Source organism: Falco biarmicus, chromosome 6, assembly GCF_023638135.1.
Source record: "Falco biarmicus isolate bFalBia1 chromosome 6, bFalBia1.pri, whole genome shotgun sequence".
Lineage (NCBI taxonomy): Eukaryota > Metazoa > Chordata > Aves > Falconiformes > Falconidae > Falco > Falco biarmicus.
The window spans coordinates 75745169-75763531 of record NC_079293.1 but is presented as its reverse complement, the minus strand read 5'-3'; the positions used below and the strand labels follow the sequence as shown (position 1 = coordinate 75763531).

Here is an 18363-nt window from a genome sequence, read left to right as displayed (position 1 = left end):
GTGAGATAGATCAAGCAAAGAGAAAAGAGGTCTGGGGGGATTACCTAATGAAGGGAAGTCAGTGTAAGATATGTGAGAGGAGCCAAGTTGAGGGATGAATGAACTGCACAAGAGAGCAAGATAAATAAAGTAATAGCGTATTCTTCAAGTACAGATAAGGTCAATGGAAAATAAAAATGGCCCCTAAGAACTGGCAGGAGCAAGTGACAGAAGTAGCTTTTGCTTTCAAGAGAGAGCTGGAAGGAGGGAAGGAGGTTTTTCATTGTCTCAGTGTTTGCAGAACTGGAGAGAGGACAGCTGCCACAGACAGTCGTCATGTGTACCCCCCTAAGGGATGCGGTAGAGATGCTGAAAGAAATTAGGAACATGGCAGTAAAAGGCACTGGCAAAACTGCAGTGTTGTGTGAAGATTGAAAGGGGGGAAATCCCAAAAGGGAAAGAGTGGAGACAGCCTGTTTTTCTTGATGCAGGTGCCTAAAGCAGAGAGAAAAAGGCAGATAGACAGCTTGAAAACACAACAGTGGCAATGAAATAAATGCCTTAAAGCAGGAGTGTGTGAAAGACCAAGATACACCAGCAGCTATTGTCAAGGAGGACCAGGTGGAGGGGCCTCCATGGAGCAGGTACAGCCCTAGGAACCATGTAAGAAGGGGCCCTAGGCAGCTTCCCCAGTAGGATCTCCATGCCTCTACAAGTGCAAGCCAAGAGAAACTGCTTTCTTGAGGTCTGGCTGGAGAGCAAAGACAGATGGGATGGGGCATTCAGCACCTCAGGGAGATGTGGGGAAACAGTCAGGAGGTGGAGTAATGAGATGGCTGCAAGATCACTGAAGTGGAGAGTATAAACATGTGGAGCAGCTCCACATAAGGAGTAAATCTGTGGTTGTAGGACAAGGTGCTTGAAGGAGAAAGCAGGGAAGTCACATCACCATGACTTCTCACAAGAAATAAGAAGGGAGGGACAGGGACTGTGGGACTCACAGTCACATTTGGCCAGCGGTAGGCAGCAGCCAGCAGGAAAGAGAGAGTCTAAGGAAGATGAGGACAGGGGTAGGTGAGCCAGAAAATGTAGGTGAAGAGAGTTTCTCAGTGGATCACCCTCACCAAATGTCTGGAAAGCCACATTGCAATGCAGTGGCCACAAGCACAGCCCTCCTGATCCTGGCACAGACTGGTACAAATAGCATTCACTCCAAGTAAGCATTGGTCTGGGTTTTTGCAAGGCGATATTCATAGATATTGACATGTTTGAAGCCATCTCGCCTCTTCCTTTTGCATTTACTCTGAGTGATGCCAGGCACCTGGGTTGAAATATAGCTGCCTTTGAGTCTTCATGAAAGCCTCAGCAAGCAGGAAGTCTTGCTGCCATCAAAGAAATGATTGGAGACACCAGTTATCTCCTTTAATTTTCAACTAATATATTCACGGCATTTTAATTGCTTGCAAATGCATTTTCTCTGTCCCATTATGTTGCCTTTTGGCGGTCGTGGTGAAGCAGAATACAAATTTACAAGGAGGAGGAAACGTGGTGGTGGGCGTTGGAGGGGTTAGCTGAGTTCAGAGGGAAGGCGAATGGGCAGTGTTCTGCAGGACATCTCTGATCTTGCAGCTTGAAGAAACCCCCCTGAAAATCTCTCCACACTTCTTGCCCATAGCCAGTGTCAAAATCTTTCTCTCTCCATTTTTTCCTTCTTGGAAGAGAAAAAGCAATACAATGTAACCCGTACTCTCAAAATAATGTTTCTTAAAGGGAAACAAGAGAGGAAAAAACCTCCAAATTTTCTCTCTATGGTCTCTTTTTGCTTCCCCCTGAGAGTGTATAGGGTTTATTTATTTAACAGGCAGGGATCGTCTTTCTCCATTTGGGTGAGTGGAAGGGTAGGCACACATACAGGTTTGCCTGAAAATGAAGGTGGGTGTTCTGTGCATGCATGGAGGGGTGCTACCAGCACCTCTAGCCAAGGAGGTCTGGGCTTCTCCCAGGGTCTTCCCTGCATGTGAAATTCAGGGATGGCGATGGGGGTGGTGATGCTTAGCCCAGAGAGGGCCCTTGTTCAGATTCACCCACTCTGCGAAACAAGAGGGAGGACTTACACAGACCAGGGGAGCAGGAGGAGAAAAAGATTTGCTGGGGGGGGGATGAGACAAAGGATCGACAACAACAGATCTGCAAACAATGGGCAAGACCAAGTGATACACAAAAGCAACCCCAGGGCTGCTTTTTTTTTTAGGTCAGCTGAGTGTCCCCAGAGCTCACAGCCCACAGACTTTAGGAACTGCAGAGGATGAAGCGGATGGAAAAGAGTATTAAGCAAAATGCCTTTGCTAGCCGCTGAAGGGGGACTTCTTTTTGGGGTCCTTCACAGAAAAGGGCATTGCAGAAGATGGACCCTGCCCTGGGAATGTCCTGGCACTGCTGACCCCAGCTGCCTGTGGTGACTTGAACTGCTCTCTGGTCTCATTCAGACACAAGAAATTCCAGGAAAAGTGGTCAGAGCTTTAGGTCTAGCAAAGTCCAAGTTTTGGTGACTTTCAGTGGAAAAGAAGGCTCTTAATTAGAAAATAAATAAAATAAACATTGGGTGACCGGCCAAAAATGCAGGAGCTAAGGCAGGAAGGAAAAATGAAAGGAAAATGTATAATTTCAGGCTCCTAAATGCTGGGAAACGTTTGTAAGTCAAACATGAGGTGAGAGAGCTCTGTGAGCCCAGGGAGCTGCTCTCACACAGCAGCCAGACGCCAAGCCCAGACTGTCCCTGCAGCACCACCAGCCACTTAGCACACTCCAGTGAACTACCAGGGAAACGAAGATGATCCCAGGGAGGGAGCTTTTATTTGCTTGGGGTTTTCTCCCACATCCCTTCCAGCAGCCAAGTCAGCCTTTTTTCAGACCCCTTGGGGGGAAAAAAAAATTTTAAAAAAGACCAAAACACCCCTTTTCTGTAGCTTAGGAGCAGAAGCAAACTGTAAGCAGGGGATAAACAACGCACCAAGCCACAATGAAACTCAACGCAAAGTCTGTCTGCTCTGACCATTATTAGCTCATGCTGTTGGTTGGAAACCCAGAAAGCTCCCAATTAACTTTCCTGAAACATTTTCTTTGGGAGCAATTAATAAGTGCTTTGCAGTTTGACTCGCGTTATTAATTGGATTGGGGAGGGGGGGGGGGGGTAGTTAAAAGCGCAAACGGTCTATATGATTTTTTTAGGGTCTGGAAGCGAAGCTAACAGATGGAACTGACCAGTAACGTGCATCTGGCAAGCCGGGTTCCTCATAAACTTTCCTCCAAACAAAACCATTTCGGTGGCTTTGTTGTTGTTCGAAGCGAAGTGGGGCTCGGGGCTGGCTGGTGCCGGGGCTGTGGGGATGCCCAGGGTGCGTGGGCTTGGGGAGGGAGGGTGGAGAGGGAAGGGGTCGGACCCGGGGGAGATCTCTCACAAGACGGATCTCTTGCAGCGGCGTGATCTCCTGGCAGCTCGGGAAGTGAGTTGGGAAGGCATCAGCCCTTGCACCGTGCGTGTGTCCCCCCGCGCAGCCCCCTTCCCAGAGTAGCACTTGTGTGCGGGATGATGAGAACGGCACTCCGGTCCCCGCAGGATCAAAAGAAGGGAATTTGCTCCCAACTCCCTTCTCTGCCTCTCCCACACCCCTAGTTTTCGGGGCGGGCGGGAATGGGTAGGACACAAAGTGCCCTGCAGAGGTGAGAGGGTGGGATTGCAGCCGACCTGCAGGGAACCAGGACAGGGGCTGGGCTGCGCTCCCCGCTCCCCTGCCCGGGTCCCCACGGTATGTATAACCTTCCCCCCCAAAAAAAACAAAAAACAAAAAACAAAAAAACCCCACACAAAAACAAAAAAAAAAAAAAAAAAAAAAAAAACCACCACCAAAAAAACCCAACACCCAGACCCGGACAGGACTAAAGTTACACTACGCAAATAACCGGCTAAGGGAAACCCACCGAGCTTGGGGGGGGGGAGGGGGGGGGAGGGGCGCGGCGGTGACCTGGATGTGTGGGAGGGGGTTTTGCCTTTCTCCTCGAAGGGCAGGGACACTTCTCCCTCCCTTAGGAAGATGTGCTCGAAGTGTCTGTCACTTTTTTTTGTTGGGTCTGAGCCGTCCTGCTCCGGGCTGGTGTGGCGGTTCAGGCTGCGCTCGCCAGGCTCCAGCCGCGCGTTGGGAAGAGCAGAGTTTGCCCATTTCTGCATGTTTTTTATTCTCTCTACCAAAATCTTGAGGAGTCCAAACAAAATGTGAACTTGGAAGGGTGTCTAGAATTTTGTCAAATATATATTGGGGAGAAATGTTTTTATTTTTATAACAACATTAGAACTACAGGAAATCCAATTGAAGAGAAAGAAAAAATTCCTTCCTTCTTCCCTTCCTGCCCTTCTTCCTTTCCTCCTTCCTTCTTTCCTTTTCCTCCTCCCTCCCTTTCTTCCTTTCCGCCTTCCTTCTTTACTTTTCCTCCCTCCATCCTTTTCCACCTTCCTTCCTTCCTCCCTCCCTTTCCTCCTTCCTTCCTTCCTCCCACCTTCCCTTCCACCCCTTCTTCCTTCCTCGTTTTCCTCCTTCCTTGTTCCCTCCCTCCCTTCCCTCCTTCCTTTCCACCTTCGTCTCTCCCTTCCTCCTTCTTTTCTTCCTTTTCCTCCTTCCTTCGTCCCTCCCGCTCTCCCTCTCAGCCTTCCTTCCTTCCTTCCTTCCTTCCTTCCTTCCTTCCTTCCTTCCTGCCTTCCTTCCTCCCTTCCTCCCTTCCTTCCTTCCTTCCTTCCTTCCTTCCTTCCTTCCTTCCTTCCTTCTCGCTTTCCTCCTGCTTTCCCTCGCCCCTGGGGAAGGGGGGCGGGGGCTGGGGGGAGCCCAGCCGAGACCCCCAGCAGCGCGCCGGGGAGGTGCGAGGTGTTTGCTGCCGGCCCCTCCGCCAGCCTGGGTAATCCCCCTTCCCCATCCCAGACAATGCATCCCCATTCCAGTCGTGTGCCTTTGTCCATTTGGAGAAAGCAAAGAGGGCTGAGTGACAGCTCCTGTTAGCCTGCATGAACAGATACCAATAAACCCTCCCAAAACCTGGACCTTCAAAAAAAAAAAAATGGAAAAAAAAAAAAAAGAGGGAAGCGAGAAGGAGAGAGCCACATGCGTATTTGCCTGCGGCTTATTATTAAGACACCTTCGCAGCTTAAACGCTTAAAAGCAACCCAAATTAAATGGCAATTAGAAGCAAGTTACTCCCTCTCCTATCTCCAGGCTTATCATTTGTGGAAGCTAGCCATCAGCAGAGCCACCCCGCCGGGAAATGCCATTTGGGCTGGCATCTTCTCGGAGGGTGTGTGACTCCCCTCCCCCCGCCCCCCTCGCCCCGAGCTGGCCCGGCAGCGGGCGGCCCCCCCCCCCCGGGCGGTCTCCGGGAGGAGCCCGCAGCACTTCGGGGTCTGGAGAGCCCCTACCTGGGGGCAGAGGGACAGGGGGGAGCTGAGCAAGCAGAGGGGACTCACTCCCCGAGTGACAACTCCTCGGACCGGGTGTCCCTAAATAAATAAATAACGTACCCCCCTCAGCTTTGCAACCCAGGGCTACGCAGCCTCCCTGTACTTCCATCACTAAAATACATCGGCACTTAGAAATGTCGAAACAGTCATCAGTGGTCTTCAGCTCACACGTTACCTTCCCTCTTTTTCTTTCTCCTAGTACAGGTGTAATCCCGTAGATCTATATGTATTTTATGTATAATTCCATATCATATGTCACTGCAGTGATACTTTGTGGTCTCACCCTAGTTTTATGTTGAAAATGCTATTTAAAGAAGCCTGTAAGATAGCATATTAGGAAGCTTTAAAAGCATGTTGGAGTGTGGGGTGGACTTAAATTCGATGTAAATGCAAGGGTAAAAAAAAAAAATAAAAGAAAAAAAAGTAAAACCAAACCTAAACCAAAACAAATCACATAGTTTTCATTTAGAAAAAAAAATACAGTTAAACAGACACATACAAATGTGCAATGTTAGATTCTGGTCAGTATTTAAAAGCAGTATAATCAACAGGAAGGAGCACTTACCTATTGAAAAGGATGGTTTAATAATATATATTAATATATATTAGCTTTATGTCTTCCCAATAAAATGTACACAAAATACCCCCTTCGATCAGATTCGCTCCCATATTAGCCTGGGTAAGAAAAAGCATTCTAAAGAGTGGAGGAAAAAATGTATAAAAATGTTGAAAGAACCTACAGTTCCTTATTAGGCGAAGATACAATATTTATTCCTTGTCTCCTGGGATGAAGCTCCTCTATCTATTGTCCTCCCAGTTCTCAGTGCTGATGCTTAATTTTCAAAACTTCTATATTACCAAGGGACCTACGACATCAGCCAAAGAAATACCCAGCAAGTACAAAATCTGATCCAGGGAGCAGCTTTTGTGCAGAGGGAAAATTTTGTTCCTACAGGTTTTTAAGGAGGTGCATGGAAAAGCGAGAGATCTGATCTATGCAGATACATTGCAAATTCTCTCTGTCTGTAGAGATTTTTTCTAAAAAAATTTGGGGAAATACATGAACTTTGGATTTTTCAAATTTTTCCTTTTTTTTTTTTTTAATTTGGAGAGGGGAATTTTATCCAGAGGGTTTTTTTTTTCTCTTTTTTTTTTTTTTTTTTTTTCGGAGAACCAAAAAATGTCAACTACCTTTCCAGGTCTCGTCCACGATGCAGAGGTATTTTGTGTGTGTGAGTGTGTGTGTGTGTGTGTGTCTGTGTGTCTGTGCGCGTGTGTGTGGATGTGTGTGTGCCTGTGTGTGCATATGTGTGTGTGTATGTGCCTGTGTGGTTGTTTCCATTTTTTTAAAATCCATATTGGACCGTTACATTTAATTATAATCCGGCTTCAGAGATAACTTAAAGAAGTATAGAGAGAAAATTCGTTATGACATCTGTCGCCAGAAAGGGCAACTCATTACCACGTTAAAACCGTTGCCAGAACGAAAATCAGAATAATACCCCTAATAATATAATGAAGTGGAGAAAAATCACCACCAGCTCGCCAGGAATGGGGAGTTCTCACTAAAAAGCAGGACTCTCCTTTCTTTCGAAACGCAGGAAAAAGAGGGGGGGAATTTTGGATCTGATTCGTTATTTTAAAAAGAAAGAAAAATAGGGGTTCAAAAAAAAAAAAAAGAAGGGAAGGAAGGAAGAAAGGAAGGCGAGCAGGCGGCAAAGCTTTCTCAATGTGTAACGCTGTAACATAGGGACGGGACTTGTGTGTATTCTCGGTAGTTTCCTCTGTTTGATGACTTTTTGTGTGTCAGCCCCAGATATTACAGCTGTGATTAGGAGGTGGATGGAAAGATGAATGGATGGACAGATAGATAGATAGTTTTTATTTCAGCGCGTGGATTCCTTTCGCTTGGCGGTTATAAGGGCAGGCTGGGCTGTTTATGATTTTTTGAACAGACCTTTATGGCACCAGCCCAAGGTAGGAAAGGATCTTTTGTTGCTGGGGTTGCCGCTTGCAGGCTTAGACGCCTCTGCAGGGGGAGAAGCTATGCAGGACAGCGTGCTTGGAAGAACCGTACCCGGGGTTTTCAATGACAAACCTCCAGTTTTGGGGTCTTCTTTTCACTTCTTCCTTTCAGATACGTCATGACGGATCAAACAGTTACCGTTTGATGCAGCTTGGATGCCTGGAGTCTGTGGCCAACTCGACCGTCGCCTATTCCTCCTCATCTCCTCTCACTTACTCTACCACGGGCACCGAGTTCGCCTCCCCGTACTTCTCCACTAACCACCAGTACACCCCACTGCACCACCAGTCCTTCCACTACGAGTTCCAACACAGCCACCCGGCAGTCAACCCCGACGCTTACTCCTTGAACTCTCTCCATCACTCCCAGCAATACTACCAGCAGATCCACCATGGGGAACCCACTGATTTTATCAACCTGCACAATGCGCGGGCGCTCAAGTCCTCTTGCTTGGACGAGCAGAGGAGAGAGCTGGGGTGCTTAGATGCTTACCGCCGCCACGACCTGTCTCTTATGAGCCATGGATCCCAATATGGGATGCATCCAGATCAAAGACTCCTGCCAGGACCAAGCCTCGGGCTTGCAGCCTCGGGAGCAGACGATTTGCAGGTAAATAGCATGCGATCTCCTTTCGAGACACCTTCTCCTCCCCTCCCCCTGCCCCGGTTCCCCCCTCACCCTCCCCACTTTCCTCCGCTCAGAATAGCTCATACAAAGGTGGGAAGATTCATCCAAAATCCGATCCAGAGCCCGTCTCCTCCAGAATAGTAGCAACAAAAAATGTGGGGAGGAAAAAAAAAATGGGCAAAGGCAAGTGGCCTTTCTTGGAAAAAAGAAAAAAAAAAAACCAAACAAAAAACCAACCAAACAAAAAAACCCCCCAAACTCGAGCCTGACTTCCCCGCGTGGGTTGTGTCTCCGTGATGGCTGAGACCGTGGAACCCACCCGGAGATCTTGGGGTGCGTGTGTGCCCGTGCGGGTCCCCGTGTGCCTGCACAGCCCCTTATCCATGTCACACAGACCCTAAATCAAACCAAACCAAACCCAGCTTCTTGCTTTCTCTAAACTTTTCCTTTCTTTCGGCGAACGGAACCGTTTAAACGAACGGACGGAGCAGGGAGGTGTGTTTAGGAAGGGATGGAGTAGGAAAAAAGAAAAAAGACAGGACAGGAGATAAATCTCCTTTCCGACACACATACAAAGGCAAACCTTCCGTTGAACTCCGTGGCATGAGGCAGGGAAGAAATAAACGGGAGCAAACGTTCGTCAGAAATACTCAGTCCGATAAAAATCCCTCGCAATATGCGATCTAGATGTTAATAGGGAGAGAGATACAAGCAGATAACGCTGAATTCATCTATCTACGCGTCTAATCACTCACCCATTCCCCCCTAACCGGCATCTGGACTCATCCAAAAAAAATTCTTTTTCTATGTATCCAAACCATCAGCTTTATCCGCTCAAAAATACTTTCCCCCGCACTAAAACTTCACCTCCGGTAAATCGAGCCGGTGGCTGAACTGAAATTTCTTTCCAAAATTACAAACAACGCCCTCCTGTATCTCACACCCATTTCGCAAAGTCCCTTCCAACCAAAAGCAAACCTTCCTTCTCCCGACGAGTGAGGAACTAAAGGCTTCCCGATCAGCGGGGACAGACAAATGGGACCGTATTTACTGTACTTACTTTTCCCCCAAATCTGGCTCCCAGTCATACAAAGCTTTCTATGTTGGTCTTTCTAAAAAAGACGTAGCGGTCAAAGACTCGGGGAAAAAAAATATACCGAAGTTTGTAAAACTAAGAAGGTTTATTTTCTTCCTTTAAAAACAAAACAAACCAACAAAAAAAACCCGCCCAAACCTCTATTGGTAGAGAAGAAAAGAAATCTTTCCCCCCCCCCCACCCCCCCTTTTTTTTTCTTTTTCCTTTTTTTTTTAAGGAGAAAAGAATCCAACAACCCAACAAGAAAGAATGTTATCTTTTATATCTCTGAGAAGGAAACCCCAACTATTTAAACCTAGCTTTCTGCATTAAAATTCACTATATAATTTTACCCTCTCTGGCCATTTTTTGTTTACATTTTTCACAAGGATCTCCTTATGTTACCCCCCTCAAAAAAAAAAAAAAAAGTCTGCCATTCACTGCTCAGCTCAACTAAAACCTATTTACTCCTTTTTATAACCACGTCTGCTGCTGATTTTTTTGTATCTGTACAAATTTTTTTTCTTTGGCAGGCACAAAGCCTTGTATTTTTCAAAAGAGGGGATTAGGAACGTTTGCAAGACAGCAGACAATGCCTAAGTCCCGGGCAAAAAAGCACCATAGTTTATCCAATTTTCGACTTAGTGCCATTCAACTGGTCATTTATGCAATGTCATCCGACCAAACAACATGTTTCCCTTTAAAAAAAAAAAAAAAAAAAAAAAAGGAGAAGAGGTTGGTTAAGCTGCTAAAGGCACATTCTTTTTTTATTTATTTAAAGAAGAAAAAATCAACAGCTTTTCTTTGGAAAATATTAATTTTTCGATCACACTTCATTCGAAAGTAAAAGACTTAACGCCTTTGTACCTAATCTTTTCTTTATTTTTCCTCCTCCTTCTTTTCCCGAACAGAAGAGGGAGTGTACTGAGGTATCGAAAAGGCTGAGCGGTGACAACTTGAAAATATTAATATTTCTCGTTACGATTTAGATGATTCAGAACAAACTTGGACTCTTGCGAATATCACCTTGGGCTTAGAAAGAAGCGTTTTGCTGGCAAACAGAAATAGGACTGCACACAAATACTTTTAAACCAAAATTGTGGTCTAACCAGTCTTCCCCTTTCTCCTTAGTCTTTCTTTTTAAAACGTTCATCAGCATATGCCTCATTTCAAATGCAACAAATGTAAATATACTTTTCCCTGAACAGAATTTTAAGTGAATGTCCAATAGTTTCGAGGGCGGTTTAAGTCAGCCTAACAGATGCAAACAGTCTTGGAGCTGGAGTGGCATCTTTCAGTGCCCTAAAAAGATTTTCCATGGGCAACAAAGAAAACTGTCACACCTTTTCCCATCACCGCTTTAATTTATGCTCAGTCGCCAAGTTTTTTTCATATTGATTTCATAATCACTTTAAGGCAGAACACTTAAAATAAAAAAGAGCCTTGAAAAGGAAGGTCTTACAGGGCCAGCGCCAATATGGTGAAAGTGGGGGAGAGAGCCAGGACTGTAAAGATTGTTTTGTAAAGTGGGGTTTTTATTATGCACCGACTCTCTCCGCATTTACTTAACTCTTCACGGGCTGTTGAATAGGTTAACACCCTTAAAGGCCTCTTTCATGTCCAATACCTCGTTTGTTTGTAGAGGAAAATGCGTCTTTAACACATTTCCACTGGGCAAAGATTTAGGTTTGGTTTGTTGTGTTTTTTTAACCCCAACATAAGGAAAAACCCAAAGAAAACCCAACCCTTTCAAGTCTTTTATCATTCCAATAAAAATATTTATTAAGGAGGGCGAAGATCCCCAAATAATCAGCCTTGTAACAGGAGAATAAAGAAATGAGATCTCTTCGGATGTGCACCAGAAGCCCCAGGCAGGTTTTTGGATGGTTCTTCACCCCACACTCACACATGGGTGCCTCTGTTTGTGTGTGCGCAAAGATGCATATTCATCCCCACCTATGTGCGGACACACGCATTGTTACAACACCCTTACGACTCTGTGTAGCCGGCAAAGCCCAATAGGTCGTCTGGTGTTTGTGCTCTTTGTCTACTTCCATGAATACTTTGTAAGTCGGTATAGAGGTGTCGGGAAACAGATACATGAATTTAGCTCCGTGTGTGTGTAAATATATATATATATATATATACACACACATAAAATATGCAGCTAAACATGCAAAAATACTACATAAAACTGTATTTTTACCTTTGTGTGTGCAACGGTAGAGTGGGAACACACCTCTCTCAAGAGTACTTGTTTATCTTCTGCCCTGTCATGTAACTGCCGACCTAAAGTCCCTAGTTCAGGAGAAACTCTTATTTAAATGGAAATGAAATTGATAATTATTGTGCATTTGGTGGAGCAGGGGCAGACTGCAGGGTGGCGGTGGGATTTCGCCAGAGTACTGGAGTTCGATGAGAGTCACTGGTTTTCCAGTTCACCTTAACTATTGTTCCTGAGTGAGTCGTGTGACAAAGCAAAAGGTCTGTGGGGTCTCTCTGGGATTCTGATTTTCTTTCTTTCCTGTTTTTTCCCCTCGTTACTTAAGAGCTCAGTGGAGGCCCAGTGTGGACTTGTACTGAACGGGCAAGGAGGTGTGATAAGAAGAGGTAAGAGGTTACAAATACTTGCGTCTATCAGTTTTTGTAAACATAAACCCCTCTCCATTTCTCTCTCTCTTTCTCTCCCTCACTGTTCAGTGCAGTTTGGATTACTGCCGAAATAGTGATAAATTGACGTTTGGCAGAACCACTTTCAAACTAGCTTAGAGCACTTCACATTTCAGAGTCCATTTGCACTTTACAAATGACCTGTTCCTCAGTAGCTCTAGGATGCTCCCGCTGAATCCAGAGCCGCCTTGATTCCTTTTATCATTCCCCGTTTAACCGAGTTGGTCCCTGATAGTTTGAGAAACGTGTTCCCTGGCGCAGGACTGTTAAATCGGCAGTTTGATCTTGTGTGGGGAAAGGAAGGAGCTTTTTTGGAAATGTGCTTTTAGTAGCGCTACAGACCGGTGTGGAACTCTCTTTTGAGTGTCACTTCATTTGATAACCATCTGTCAATGTAAATATCTAACGTCAAAGTTAGAGGAAAGATTTGGAACTCTTGTTAAATAAGCATTTCTTCAGAGTTTGTGAAACCTGAGCGTTCCGGGGAGTTTGTTATTGCTGTCACTTACCCTGAAAGAGAAACAAAAGTCGTCTAAAGGCCTGAGGAACACATTCTTCTTACAAGCTTAAACACATACTTTCCTTTCCAATATAAAACGAATAATGCAGTCGGAGAGAGGACACTTGGTGGCTCAGCCCCTTGGAACTCGCGCTTCTTGACCCGTTACTGCCTTTCTTTAGTCATTCCATCGCCCTGAAAAGCAGATGTTTAAGAGGTGTTTCAGGCGATGCGATCCTACCGGAGCAGCGGGCTGATTTCAACCTGAACAAACTTTACACCGAAACAACAGTGACACGCAGCTGTGGCGGGCGGACCTGGGCGCACAGGCGGTGACATGTACGGGAGGGGAGGTTTGGGGGTGCCCTCTCCCCGCACCTGCTGCAGACCAGGGGGTCCAGCTTAGCTCAGCTCAGCTCAGCTCGGCTCGGCTCGGCAGGGCGGGCGGCAGGAGCGGCGGGGCGGGCGGAGGCGCGGTGGTGCTGAAGGGACAGCTCCCGGCCCCGCCGCGCCGCGCGGCCCCGGCCCCGGCCCCGGCCCCGGCCCCGGCCCCGGCCCCGGCCCCGGCCCCGGCCCCGGCCCCGGCCCCGGCCCCGCCGCGCCGCTCCCCCCGGGGCGTGCGGGGAAGGCGAGCGGCGGGGCCGGGGGTGTCCACATCTCCGGGCCCCTCCCTGGGCAGCGCTGGGCGGACGCTGCGGAGAGGGCTGGCAGAGCGCCGGGCTGGCCAAGTCCTGCCCGAGTCGTGGTGTCGGTGCCTGCGCCTGCCCAGGGGCTCGTCTCTGGGGTTTCGGTGGGCTCTAGTTATCCCGAGGAAGAAGGGGTAATTCTTTCGGGTTTGATCCCAGAGCTGACCTCCGAGGAGATCGTTAGCTGAGGGAGAGGAGGACCGAGTCCCCATCAGCTGGGGTCTGTGCCTGTGGAGTCTGGCTGCGGCTCTCATTTCCCAGCTGACGGGCGGCTCAAACCTCAGCTCAGCTCAACTCCGGTTTATTCAGCTCTCCAGCTCCTGCTAAGCAGATTCCAATTACCTGTGCAGATGATTGCAGTCAAGACTCTCTTCCTCTCTCTCCCCTTCTCTCTTTTTAAAGCGATCAAATTATTCAAGGATTTAAAGATTGATAGTAAAGGAAATCCAGCATGAAAATGTGAGGGTTTCTCTACCCTGATTTAAGTGTTGAACTACTACTGCACTGCTATCTATCTCCTGGCATATTCAGGGAAGATATCAAAGGCGAGAGGATAAGTTTCAAATGTATATTAAAAATACATAATAAATATTTTGTCCGACTTCAAAAAAAGCGATAGGTGTTAGCAGTAATCAAAACATCCTGCGCCTAAGCGCTATACAGTATCCCATATAAATAAATCACACTTCTTTTCTAGTAATACATCAATAAGAATATATTAACTCGAGAGCGGCTTCCCTAATATTTTAAACATCTCGTGTCAGATTTTTTATTTTATTTTTGTCACTAATATATACACTTTTTTAAAGGTTGGTTTTGAGTGCTTTAGATGCAGCAGCAGGAAGAAAAGGGGCAAAGGAAGGAAAGAAGGAAGGGAGGGAGGGAGGGAAGGAAAGAAGGGAGAAAGGGAGAAAGGAAAAGAAAGGAAAAAAAAGGAAGGAAGGAAAGAAAGAAAGAAAGAAAGAAAGAAAGAAGGGAAAGAAAGAGAAAGAAGGGAAAGGAAGGGAAGGAAGGAAGGAAGGAAGAAAGGAAGGAAGGAAGGAAGGAAGGAAGGAAGGAAGGAAGGAAGGAAGGAAGGAAGGAAGGAAGGAAGGAAGGAAGGGAAAAGAAAACTTCCCATATACTTTCCCAGAGGAATACAGCGTTCCCTAGTCCTCTCTCAAAAAAAGCAATCTCTAAAGAAAGTGCCATGGTTTGCAGTCCTGGTATTAGTACTGATAAGACTGACAAACATCACAAACTGCTTCCATCTCTGGCTGCCATTGCACATATCAGCTGCCTTCTAGATTGTTTAGTGCAGTGATTTGGTGTTTGCTTTTAATGAAGCTCGGAAAGTAAAAGATTTTTGCAAGGCTTAGGTGCTGGAGAGCTAATTACTAGCTAGAGAAAATATTTGCCACCGAGTCCAGGGCAGAGATCCCCATGCTATCACTTTCAGTTAATGGTGTGCAGGATTTAGCCCGGAGCTTCCCTGCTCTAACCATCAGAACCAATAATCTTTACTTTTCCTACTGCTCCTGTATCGATAGCTTCTCTAGCCTCAGGCACCGGCTTTGATATGTTAATATTTCTGAGTACCAAATTCTGCAGAGATCATATTAATGTTGTACATACAGAGTGGAGCTTTGCCTTAAAGTTGAATATTCAGATCGCTCGTTTCAAAAGAAATCACTTGAAGAAATGAAGCTTCTATTTACAGGAGTCGTCTATGGTTTTTAATCATTAAAAAAATCCCTCCCCTCTTATATTTTCCTATTAATCGTCTCAGGCTTTTATTACATACCCATTCCCTTTTAATTCCTCTCTAGGTTGCCATTTTAAAAGCAGAATAACCTGATTCCTGTTTGATTTTCCTGTCTCTCTTTTACCTTCTCTCTCTCTTTTTAAAATAACCTTTTTCTTTTTTCTTTTCTTTTTTTTTGGGGGGGTGGGGGTGGGGTGGGGGTGGGGGAGGGGCCGGGAATGTCCTTCTTTTTAAAATGCCCTCCAAGCCCCCTTCCACACCCATCCCTTCTCCATCCCTCGGACATGAAGTGTATGCAGGCTTGGTGTCCTCACCTCCACATATTTGGATTAAAAAGACAACACGGTGACATTTGGCCTGCATCGTTTTATGAAATCGAGATGGCAAACTCCAAAAAAAGCCCTTGTTTCGCTTTGTGATCATCCATCGTTCCTGCCCCAGGCTAATTTCAGAAGCTTAAATACTGCTATCGCCTCTGGGCCATGAAGAGAGAAGGGCCAACCTATCGGCAATAGCTCTTTTTCGATTGCCCTTGGCAACATAAAATACAAACTACTTTGAATCAAAACATTTTTGGGGAATTAATATGATCTGAACTCTGCACGTTTTAAGAGATCTTGAGTTTGTCAAATCGCTTAGAGGTGACTGACATCCGAATGCATTAGTGCCTAGCTAGGAACAACCCTCAGATCTTATTTGATTAAAAAAAAAAAATAAAAAGAAAGAAAAATAAGAAGGAAAAAAAAAAGAAAGAAAGTAAAAAACACCCTCTTCTTAAAAGCTCAACCATCAGTCACCATAAAGTCTACCAATAAAATCCGGGGAAAGGCGCTCCCCTTTTTCGCTTGTGCCTTTTATGTACTTAGTGGTGGTATCACCTCTTATTTGAAAGGCACTCGCTGAGCCTTGATCCTCTCCCCCATTCTAATTTTACTTTTGGACACTCCAAACTACCGCCTAATGACTCAGTCATTAAGGACGAGACTTTGGGCAGAGATTGGAGAAGGCGGGTGAGGGCAGGGGCTGAGGGCTTTGCGCCTCTCCCCAGGCGAATCTTCTCCCCTGTTACTTTGTGTGTAGATGAAAGGGAAAAAATTAGGGTGCTGGCGTGTCACCCCACCCCACCACCACCGCGGGCTCCTCCAGGCATCCCGGGATGCAGGAACGGGCAGAGGGGCCATCCCCTTCACCTTGCTATCCCCTGCTCTGCCAAACTGACTGGAGTTACCTGGCCAGTTACCTGGCCTGACTGGAGTTACCTGCCAGAGTGACCTCGCAGGGTGACTGAGGACCCCCTGGCCTCCCCCGGCCCCCTCCGGCCCTGCCCCCTGCCGCGGGGGAGGGGAGGGGCAGGGCAGCTCTCCTTCCCGCTGGGCAGCGCCGGGCGGTCCCGGGGCGGTGGCCGGGGGTCCCCGCGCTCCAGCCATCTCCCCGTGCCCGGCCGGGAGCCCACCGAGAGCAGGGCAGCTCCCCTCCTCGTCTTCCCTTTGTTGTCCTCTTCCCTTCCTTCGCCCGGCTCTTCTGAACCTTACAAGAGCCTCGGGACTCTTGTAATAGCCCGTCATTGTGTTCCGATCCTAATGCACTGTCATTAGCACTGTTGTCTTTTTTCTTTTCTATTCCAAGGGCCAATTTAAATCGCATTAAAACCCTAAATAGCTGGCTTAATTAATGGCTCTCGCGGTTCCAGCTGAGATAATCTCCAGCCGACTAAAGCCAAATCGGTCGGCGACTTTCAGGGGGCCGGAGTTGGTGCTGGGGAAGGGGCCGGAGGGGGCTGAGCAGCCGCCCAGAGCGGGCTCTGCCGGGCACCGAGCGCGCCGCCGGGCCGGGGGGGGGGGGGGGGGGGGGGGGGCGGCGCGGAGCGGAGCCGCCCCCCGGGTCCTGCACCAGCCAGACCTTTTGGGAGAAGTTTGGGGAAGAGACGTGAGATTGAGGGTTAGGCTGCTTTTCCTTTAGTTTGGTTTTGTTGTTTTTTTTTTTTTAATGGGTTTTGGGTTGGTTGGTTGTTTTGCCTTGTTGAGCTGCAAAGGGATGTTCCAGGCTTGGGCATAGAGAGGCGATGGAAAGCTCCTGGGTGGGGATCTCACCCACTTTGGGGGTCTGTGCTGCTCCCCTCTCCTGCTGGGGTAGAGGTTGTGTACGCTGTGTTTTTCTTTGCTCCGTTCCGAGCTGTGGGTTGTCGTGACCCACACAGTCCCAGCTTGGCCTGCCTCAGTGTCGATTTCAGAGCCATGCACACCACACCGAGCAGTTCCTGGCACCCCGCAAACTCAGGCACGCACGCAGGGAGCAAAGTGTGTCGAAGCACAACACAAGTGGGCACCCGACACGCACAAACCACACGCAACCTGCCAGTGCCTCCTGCGACGAGCACAGCTCCCCCACGCTCAACACCATTTCCTCGGCCCCATGCAGACCCCACTCGTGGGACACCAGGGGCAGAGCCTCAGCCCCTCATCCCTTCTTTGCACACACAACCCACACCATGCACAGCCTGCTCAAGCCTTCGTCCTGCAGCCCCACAAGTTCACCTACACCACCCAGTAATTTTTCCAAACGCTGGCTCAGGGAGGGCCCAGTAAAGGGATTCAAAAGTGCTGAGTTCTTATGGCTTGTGCATAGGAAAGAGAAAAGCAGTAGGTTTATTTTCTTTTGGCTCTGTTTTGGGTCCTATCCTTCACCCCAGGAACTGTACAAGTGCTCCTGTGCTTCTGTCGGTACCGTCTCAGTCACAGAGGGCTGGTCCTGGGTGCCTGAGATTTAACATCCTTTTGCAAGTTCATATAGTCTTTAAAGCTGAATTCCTGTAACAACTCCCCTTGTTTATGCTATTCTGTTTCCCACCATAATACCTGGCTTCTCCCCAGTTATTTTTTTAACACTGCTTACGCTTAAAACCCTTAACACTCTTACTAGCCTTATAAACGTCATGTAGGTAAGAGACTGGTCTTAAAAACGGCTAACCATCCCCTCAGTCCTGTTGAATTTTCTGGTTAATATTATAAGCAAACAAACAAACAAACATGTTTTGTGCATGCAGGCATGATTTTGTTTTCTTAGCGTGAATGTTGTAGTGAGGGATATTATCTCAGAATTACATTCATGGAACGAGCTGGTTTACAAGACTACATACATGATGCTAAGTTTTTTAACTTAAGAAAAACCGTAACAATAAGTGATAAACAAAGCAGCACTTACATTTTTCCTGACAAATATTGATGAGTTTTAGAATTTTGAACATTTAGCTCCAGAGACTGATGAATGGGTCAAGTGAGAATAATTTGGAGAATATTTTAAATTGCTTATTGACTTTTTGGAACTGAACACAGGATTAAATAGTACTAAATAAACTCTATACAGTTCACTGCTTGCTTAGATTTGCTACTTACTAGGGGGAAAAAAAGCTAAGGAGAAGCAGATTTTCATTTTTTAATTTTGTAATGTACTGTAAACTTGCCAGAATTTCAGAACAGAAAATATACTATAAGCTGAAGACTCCCACTAACAACACCTGTAGATATAAATAATAGACTAATAAAAAGCATAGCATGTTA

The 18363-nt window shown here is 46.9% G+C and overlaps 1 protein-coding gene across 1 annotated transcript in view; it reads left to right on the top strand.

Annotated features, from left to right (window-relative positions):
* Positions 1–7099: 7099 nt before the first annotated feature.
* TFAP2D (transcription factor AP-2 delta) overlaps positions 7100–18363 on the top strand; it is a 50001-nt gene continuing 38737 nt past the window's right edge. Inside the window, exons 1-2 of the mRNA XM_056343942.1 lie at positions 7100–8114; positions 11757–11817. Of these exons, the coding sequence (XP_056199917.1) occupies positions 7569–8114; positions 11757–11817 (607 nt within the window). The 5' untranslated portion in view covers positions 7100–7568. The remainder of the gene's footprint in view (positions 8115–11756; positions 11818–18363) is intronic.